Source organism: Carlito syrichta, unplaced genomic scaffold, assembly GCF_000164805.1.
Source record: "Carlito syrichta isolate Samal-C Ts95f unplaced genomic scaffold, Tarsius_syrichta-2.0.1 Scaffold113541, whole genome shotgun sequence".
Taxonomy (NCBI): Eukaryota; Metazoa; Chordata; class Mammalia; order Primates; family Tarsiidae; genus Carlito; species Carlito syrichta.
The window spans coordinates 528741-537954 of record NW_007057637.1 but is presented as its reverse complement, the minus strand read 5'-3'; the positions used below and the strand labels follow the sequence as shown (position 1 = coordinate 537954).

General features: G+C 54.4%; 1 protein-coding gene across 1 annotated transcript in view; it reads right to left on the bottom strand.

The window, feature by feature from the left end:
* Positions 1–2919: 2919 nt before the first annotated feature.
* UROC1 (urocanate hydratase 1) overlaps positions 2920–9214 on the bottom strand; it is a 35821-nt gene continuing 29526 nt past the window's right edge. The window contains exons 17-20 of the mRNA XM_008071674.1: positions 8369–8468; positions 7256–7337; positions 4140–4239; positions 2920–3060 (exon numbers count right to left, since the gene is read on the bottom strand). Of these exons, the coding sequence (XP_008069865.1) occupies positions 2920–3060; positions 4140–4239; positions 7256–7337; positions 8369–8468 (423 nt within the window). The remainder of the gene's footprint in view (positions 3061–4139; positions 4240–7255; positions 7338–8368; positions 8469–9214) is intronic.

The following is a 9214-nucleotide window of genomic DNA, read 5'->3' as shown; positions in this document are numbered from 1 at the left end:
TGGAAACCCTAATCCCTGATGTATTTGGAGGTAGGACTTTGGAGTTTGATGAGATCATAAGAACAGAGCTCCATGATGAGTCTAGTGCCCTTGTAAGAAAAAGACATCACAGAGTTCTCTCCCTCTCCCCCTCTCTCCCTCTCCCTCTCTCCCTCCCTCCCTCTCTCTTTCTCTCTCTCTTTGTGTGTCTCCCTGTCGTGGGAGGACACAGCATGAAGGTTGCCCTCTGCAAGACTTTACCAGGAACCGAAACAGCTAGCACTTTGGACTTGGACTTTGGCACCCAGGACTGTGTCTAGCTTCTGTTGTGAGCCCCCAGTCTGAAGTGTTTGGTTATGGTGGCCCGAGTGAACCAACATAGTTTCTAGGTATCAGTCTTAGGTTTTGGCAGGAGGAAGGGGCAAAGGCACAGAGTAAGCCCACTGGGTCTGTCTGTTTTAGTTAGACAAATGACAGCTTTCCTGGAAGTCCTCCAAGTGGACTTCCCCCTCATCTCAGAGGCCAGAATCAGGCCCGTGTTCAATCCTAATTGTAAGCAAGTCTGAAAACTCAGGTATTTTTACTGCACATATTTCTGCCCAGACAAAAACAAGGTTTTGCTCGTAAGGGAAAAGAGCGAATGGCCACTGCCAGGGAAACACAGAGTACAGGGTAGCTGGGACAGAGAACTAGCTGGCCCAGCCCCCTTTCAGTTAGCCAATATGGGGAGGGGATGTCTGGCTTTCTGTGGTCCCTTAGAGATCCATCCCCAGTCTCTCTCTCTCATGTATCTGTTTAGGATGAGTCACGTGTCTGTCTGTCATGGGGCCAGCTAAAGGAATGAGATTTGTGACCAAGGCTGCCCTGCCCTTCACAGTGAGGTCACAGGTGGGGGGTGAGGCCCCAAGCGTGGACAGCCACAGGACACTGAGGGAGCCTGCCCCAGTGGTAGCCTCCACCTGATTCCCTGCTGTGGCGCTGTATGTCCACAGGGCAGGGAGCAGGCCCTGACAGCAGCCGGTGGAGATACAAGGGCCAGGGACTCTTCTCTCCCTTTTGTAAGTCAAGGAAGAACAAAAAAGAGCTATAGCTGGGCTCAGTGGCTCAGCCTGTAATCCCGTACTTTTGGAGGCTGAGGTGAGTGGATTGCCTAAGTCCGCGGGTTCGAGACCTGCCTGGGCAACTTGGCTCGCCTCATCTCTACAATAAATCAAAAATTAGCTGGGCATGGTAGTGCACGCCTGTAGTTCCAGCTACTTGGAAGGCTGAGGCGGAAGGATCGCCAGAATCCAGCAGGTAGAGGCTGCGGTGGCCGGAAGCAGCCACTGCACTCCAGTCTGGGCGAGAGTGAGACTCCAACTCAAAAAAAAAAAAAAAAAGCCATCGTTACCTCTTGGCAGTGATCCAGGTATCCTGATTCTGTTATTCAGATTAGGAAACTGAGGATCCGAGAGGCCTCGGCCCTGCAAGTCTTGGCAGGCAGAGTCAGGAGAAAACTAAGGACAGGCTGCCCCCACATCACCTCTTGACAGAAGAAATTTTTATTTATACAAGAAATAAGAATCTGGAACTGAAGTTCTTGAAAGCAAATTTTGGCCTCTAGAATCCTTCTCCATTAGAATCAGACTTAAATCAATTAAATGTTTATTAGAGGCTTAGTGTTTCATGAATAAACTTGACTAATTGGGGGAAACGGGGGGCCTGTGACTTTGGTTGCTAAGGATGGGGAGTAGGAACTCCAGGTTCTGGCCCCGTCCTTGCCTGCCAAGAGTGGTCCCGCAGCAGGATGGTGCCACAGTCTGACATGGATTCGGGGGTTCAGGCACCCCCTTTCCTCCCAAGTTGCTTGTTCTGGGGAAGACAAAGGCTAGGCCTGGGTCAGCATGGGAACTGGATGAGACAAATGTCCCCACCCCAGCATGGCCATCTCTGGGGCTGAAGGTGCTCTCTCTGGGGGTCTTTCTCCTCACTTTCCTTACCCTACCACCTCAAGGGATGGGTAGTGCCATAGTGAAAGGCCCACAGCGCCCCAGAGTGGGGGCGGGCTTGTATGGAGGCAGAGGAGGGGCACAGGGCAACGGGGATGGAGGAGGTAAGGAGAGACCCTGAATGTGGGGGAAGGGCCTTCTTCAAAAGGGAAACCAGGAGAGGGTGGCTACCCAGCCCTCGTGCCCGGTTCCTGCAGCAGAGGCGGAGAGTCTGAATACAGCCACCCCTGGGTACCAGATCTGGGGGAGGTGCAAGGCTCCAGCCTCAGGAGCCAACGTCGCTCCTGCAGATCTCCCAGGTCTCAGGGACCCTGAGTGAGATCTGTTGTAAGCAGCCAGGCTTTGGTGGTGCCTGGGTGCGGGCCTGGCTTACTTATCTTAGGGCAGACTGGGCCTGTCCACTCTTACATCCTGCTTCCCCCATCCAAGATGCTGGACACAGCTCTCTGTTTAGTCCTTTATTTCCCTGTCTATTCTCTGGGTCAAGAGCTTGGCGGAGCCCACTGTGTCCCCACAGCCAGGGTGCCGAGGTACAGAAAGTGCTTGCACTGATGAATGGGTGGGTAGACAGACGGGAAGAGCTGTGTGAATGGTGGCAGGCAGCCAAGAGGCAGAGCGATGCCATTCAAGCTGGCCAGGGAAGGTTTGGTGGGGGGTTAGGACGGTGGGTCAGCGTTCATGACAGGAGACCACCAAGTTCCTGAAGTCGACTCCACAAGCTGGAGGACTCAGCCCTGAGCAGACCTTTACTGACCCTGGGCAAGTGTAGGGTCAAGGACAAATGGCCCCGCCTCTCTGGACCTCAGCGGGATTGTCTGTGAAATAGGCTGTGGCGGCACCCTGTCCAGGACACCTTGCAGGCCATGTGAGGCCAGGTGCGGAGGGCAGTAGGAAGCGGGGGTGCACAGTGTCTGGGAGGGTAGGGCTGGCCGAGACTGGGCCCTGGGTGCCCTCAGAGCTGCAGGGCCTGCTGGAGCACCCTCTCGTCCCCCAACTCGTGGGGCAGTGTCACCACCAAGCGGCTGTTCTCCTGCATCGCCTGGCAGATGATCTCGTGAGCCTTCCGATTCCCGGACCAGCAGCGCCGTGCCACCTGTGGGGAGGGAGGCTGCAGTCCTTGGTGCCAGCGTCACCAGGTCCCCCACACGCGTCCTGGCTCCCACACTCTGGGCCTCCTCCACTCAGGGCATTCGATGCCGTCTGTGGAGCCAGCCGCCGTTTGCACCCTGGCCTCCTCCTCTCCGGTCCTCCTCTCTAATCTGAAGCTGGCCGTCATTCCACCCAGCCCCTCGTGGGCCTGGACTCTGACTTCAAAGTCTCTCTCCAGATGACTTCCTTCCCTCTGCCTGGTCTCCCCCAGAATTTGACCCCAACCTCCTCCCCCCACTACCATTCTTGCCACATTCTCTGTCCACACAGCCCTTGCACCATCCCCCAGTGCACGCTCCATACCACAGCTCTCCTAACCTAGAACAAAACCTCAGCAGGGGCCCTCCCAACTCCCTCTGCATTGGAATGAAGACCCTGCCCCCTGTGGCTCTTGGGGCCCTCGGGGTAAGTCGCCTGCCAGCATGCCCTTCACTCTCATGCTCACCCTCTGGGTCAAACTGTCTGAACTCCCACCCCCGCTCCACAGCTTCATCCCTGTTCACTCACATCCCACACACCTTTCCCATCACCCCCACCCCATCTCCATTTGAGCTGCTGCTTCTTCCTGGCTGCCTATGATGTGGCCACAGGGAGGAGTCCTGCCCCAGGCCCCCACACCCAGAGGACTCTGTGTCACCGGTGGCTGCAGTACCGGAGCCCTTCAGCTTAATCTGCACCAAACGATCTGCCTTTGGAAATGGTGGGGAGATGGAGCTTCAACACAGAGGCCCCTCCACACCAGCAAGGGGTTGGTCCTCCAGGAGAAAAGGCTGGGACCGCCAGTGGCCACCCATGTGACAGAGGCATGGAGACCCAAAGGAGACTCAAAATAGCCCCAAGAGACATGGCGGCAGTCTGATGAGGAGGGAGCCCTGGCCAGAGAGGAGACACATGGCAGGACAGCCAGGCCAAGCTCCTGATTGGTTTCTGGGAACCAGAGGGACAGAACTTGTGCTCAGGTCTGCAGTGTGAAGAGGCAGAGCTGTGCAGGAAGAGGAGGTGAGGAGGTCTGGGGTGACTCACGCCATTGGAAACGTCCCAGCTGAGCATCATTCTGGCTTTCTGCTCAGCCTCCGGAGTCCCGTCCAGCACAAGGCCAAATCCCCCGTTGATGACCTCACCCCTGCAAGAGACAGAGGATTTCCAAGTCATGCCCTGGCTTGACCCTGCACAGAGCAGGCAGAAGTGCTTGTTTTGAAGCACTGGCTTGAGAAGGTGCTGGGGCTGGGGGAGCTGTGCCTGCCTGCCTCTGCAGCTGGGACCTGCATACTGATGGAAGCAGGAGTCTAGCAGTCGCTAGAGAAGCAGAACTGGGGAGGGCTCGGCCACCTGCTGGCCCCTTTGCCTGCCTGTGCCTCTGCCTCATGCCCACATCTGGAACCTCTTCATAGACACCTCCTGCTGGAGCCCCCCAGGGGGATGTGGCTTCCTCCTACCCCCCTTCTCAGAGTGCTGTCCTATAAAGCAGGAGTCCCCAACCCCTGGGTCATGGACAGGTCCCAGTTCGTGGCCTACTGGCAATCAGGCCACACAGCCGTGGGCGAGCAAGCAAGGCTTCATCTGTATTCACAGCAGCTCCGCATCGCTCACATTACTGTCTGAGCTCCACCTCCTGTTAGATCAGCAGCAGCACTCTCATAGGAGCACAAAACCTATTGTGAACTGCATATGTGAAGGGTCTGAGTTGCACATTCCTTATGAGAATTTAATGTTTGATGATCTGAGGTGGAGCTAAGGCAGTGATGCTAGCACTGGGGAGTGGCTGCGAATACAGATTAATGTTAGCAGTGAGGCTTGACTGCACGGAGACCATCATAAATAAATCGCTTGCAGATTCATATTGAAATAATAATTATTTTGTTATACATTACAATGTAATAATAATAAAAATAAAGTACACAATAAATGTAATGTGTTTGAATCATACCAAAACCATTCTCCCCACCCAATCCGTGAAAAAACTGTCTTCCACGAAGCCGGTCCCTGATGCTGAAAAGGTTGAGGACCGCTGCTACAAAACACACTCCCCTGGGTGTTTTAGGGTGTCTCCTATTAATTCAATCGTCATTCTTTCTGATTTTGTGTTTTTACCCTTCTTGTCCCTTTTTGCTACTTGCTTCAGGTATATTTTGGGCGCTTCTGCTTCCCAGTCTGAAGACTGAGTTCCTTTATGTTCAATGTCATGTTTTCTAGCGAAAGCGTCTCTCAAGGTACTGTTTTACCTGTCCCTAGCAGGTTCTGACACGCTCTTGTTTTCCCTTGCTTCTCAGCAGATGTCATCTGAACCTCAGTTATGTGTGCTCATGCTCTTTGACTATGTCCTCATTTGCCCTGCTGTTCTTCTCCATCCACCTGGATGATCTCCTCCGTCCCACTCTTGCCATCATTGTCAGGACTTCCATCCACGTTGCTGCCCTTGTGGATCTGGCCTTGGCTCCCGCTTGTCTGTCTCAGCTTTCAGCCACACACACAGAAAACAGCTTGATCTTGTTAGCACCTGTCACTGCTTTGCCACCGGCACCTCCCTCCGGCCTTATTCCACACTTGCGGTAGTATACTCCCTCTCCTTTCTGCGCCTGAAATGTGCACCTGTTTCCCCTAGTCTCAGATCCCGCAGACTCCCCCCCACCCCTGCCATACCTGCTTGGACCCTGCTGTTTGCCATCAACAGTGACGGATCCTAGGGAGCGAGAGAGCTAGGCTCAGATTCTGGCTCCACCAGCAGCTCCATGGCCTTGGACAAGTTCCACAGCCTCCTTCAGAGATATTCCCTCACCCTCCAGAGTCAGCACTGAGATGCTAGATACCCAATACCAGGCAGCCCTTCTCCTGGTTTTCTCCAGCCCGTGTGTTGGAAAGGACATGCACTTGGTCACAATTTCCATTAACTGAAGCCACCTGACTGGGCCACAGCTAAGAGCTGCATCCTCGAAGGGCACAAGGCCAAGCCAGTCCACTAGAATGCTCTGGGACTTGGCTCTGGAGGACAGGGGAATTGCTTGATCCGGCCAAAACGGGCTGAGAGCTCAGTTCAGGGATGGCTGCTAGAGCCAGGCCTGGGAGAGGTCCTCCTCTCTGGAGCTGCAGTGCCTCCTGCTGCCCACAGTAGCGAGGACTCCAGCTAAGGCCACAGAGGCCAGACCTGGAGCTATTTCTTTTTTTTTATTTTTTGAGTTGGAGTCTCACTCAGTTGCCCAGGCTGGAGCGCTGTGGCACGCTCACGGCCACCCCAGCATCGACCTGCTGGGCTCCAGTGATCCTTCCACCTCAGCCTTCCAGGTAGCTGGAACTACAGGTGTGCGCTACCACACCCAGCTAATTTTTTATTTATCGTAGAGACAAGATCTCGCCAAGTTGCCTGGGTTGGTCTCAAACCCATGGGCACAGGCAATCCACTCACCTCGGCCTCCCAAAGTGCTGGGATTACAGGCTGAGCCACCAAGCCCGGCCGGACCTGGAGTTTTTGCAGAGCAGTTCATCAACCTCTCAGTGACTCGGTTTCCTCATCTGTCAAATGTACTTTCCTTTCAGAATTAGGCAAGAGAGTGGATTTGAAGAGTGTAGCCAGTGCTTGCCATATGGTCTGTGCTCAGTAAACATTACTCACTGTCCCTAACAGTGGAAATCTTCCTGATGGAACTGTGAGTGGCAGGCAGAATAAGACCCTCCCAGGAATCCCTGTCCCTCATAGAACAGACGGAAACAGGCCTGGGCAGGGGCAGAGCTGTGAGCCAGGGACACAGGGGAGCCTAGAAGCTCAGTGGGCCCTGCTCCCTCAGGGGAGATGATCAGGGTGGAACTAAGAAGACCTTGGCCAGGAAAGCACTGTGAGAACCCCAGGAGAAGGAGCCCAGGAGAAGCTGCCGTGAACACACCCTAAAACTGACACAAAAGGAACAGTTGCTGTTCTTACTGAGCCTCCACAACTGGCTCCGTGTCCTGAGGGACAGGTGGGGCCCAGAGAGAGAGTGTGGCCTGTGCAAACTCTCCCTCCCTGAACACGTCTTCAGCAAAGCCATTGGCAGAGGTGGTGACTGGGGAGGTAGGGTCTGGGACGTCAGCCACCCAGCCTGGCCCTGCCCCAAGGGAATCAATCCCCAAGATGTCGGCCCACACCCCATTCCCCAAAACCTTCTTACCAGCCCACGCCTCCTCCGTTGTGAAGCGCGACCCAGGTGGCTCCACGAAAGGCGTCACCCACAAAGTTCTGCACGGCCATGTCTGTGGACACAGAGAAGCCGCCACTCACCACTGCCTGCACAGGGTGGGTGCCGGGCCCGGCAGGCTCAGGTGGGGATGAGCGTGGTCGTGGGCTGCCTCCGATGGCTGAGCTTGGCCTGAAGGCCCGGTGACAGCTGAGCAGATAGGGAGCTAGGGACAGGCCCTCTAGAAACGGCAATCATGTGTGTTTGAAGAGCCCTAGTGGATGCAGGAAAAACCAGCGAATGCCTCACTGTCCCGTTATCCTTCCCTGTAGCCATCCTCTCCAGTACTGAGTGCCACACGCAGTGCTCCAGGGAAAAAGGAGCAAAGTGATTTAAAGGGGAGTGTGGGACCCACATTAGCCCAAAGGTGCAGAGTATGACCCTCACCCTTACAAGGGGGCTGAAGGAACAAACTGCAAACAACATTCCTTGACCCCTTCACCGCACTGAGTTCCCAGGACAGCCATCTGACCTTAAACCTGGGGGGAGAGGGCATCTGTAGAGAGAAACAGAGCCCAAGCTGGCCGCCCCCAGCATCCAACATGCTGGTTAGGGGTAGGCATGAGTTGGCTGGAGATTGTGAAGCCTTGGGGACACAACTTGAAAGGGGTTTGCATCCTCTTACAGACTCTTCCTCCAAAAACCCCACTGGGTGCTCATAGAGAATGCCAGGGAGAATCCCAAGAGCATTCTCCTCCTCCTCTTGATGCTGGGCCGTGAAGATGGGGAGGAGACCACGAGCCAGGAAATGCAAGAAATGCAGCTCTGGGATCTGGACGAGGCAAGGAAACCGCTGTTCCAGAGTCAGAAGGCTGCCCAGCCGGTGGCAGGGTCAATGCACATCCAGTCCCAGTCGCCTGGCACTAACCCAGTTTTAAATGGGATGACCCACATCCCACACTCTCCTCGGTCCAGGTTGGTCACCCCACACCAAGTCTCTCAGACACCAAAGCTCCTTTTGCCACAACGTGGCTGACTGAATGAACCAACCCATTTCTAAATAAAATACAGCTCTAACACTAAATTTTAAAACACTTTTGTTCTCACCTGCACAGAAGGCAGAGCCATCGTAAATGTTGGAGGTCTCCCTGAAGGGGCTGTCGGTGCCACTCACATCATGGTGGTCTCGGCTCAGGACCACTGGTGCCTGTGCGTGGAAGGATAGAAAAGTCAACCAACAGAGTCTACCTCGGCTGCCCGGCGAAGGCAGGGGCCAAGGGGCAGACCACACCAGAAGCCTGTTGGATCTCTCCCCCTTGAAAATAGACCCTTTTCAGCAAGAGGATGTACACACTGTTTCTGATGTCATCTGTAGCTAATAATAGATGACTGGTATCACACCCATTTTATAGACAAAAAACTGAGGCACAGAGCGGATAAGAAACCTGTTCTATATCACAGAGCTAGTGAGTGAGTAAGCTGGGATTTACACCCACATGTTATATACAGATGCTCCTCGACTTATGATGAGGTTACATGCAGATAAACCCATTGTATCCTGAGTTGAAAATGATGTAGGACACAATGTATTTGTCGGAATGCAGTCCCACCATAAGTCAGGAAAAGTGCTGAATGTGTCTTGCTTTTGCACCATCAGAAAGTTGGAAAACATTACAGTGGGGACAGTCCATGCTAAAGTCTGGGCTCTGCCCTTAGGCAGCCTGGCCTCTGAACATGGGCAGTAGGACAGTGGCTGGCAGACAGCCTGGGGGGGGGGGGGTTGGTGGGCGTGGCTGGGGGAGGCCAGTGACTCACGGGAAATCCAGCAGTATCTTACTACGTGACCTTGGGCAGGTCACCTTCCATATAGGCTCTAGTTTCCTGAACAAGGTCATTGCTAAGAGCCTTTTATGCTGCCAGCCTCTGTGAGGACAGAGACGTCTCACGTGGTAA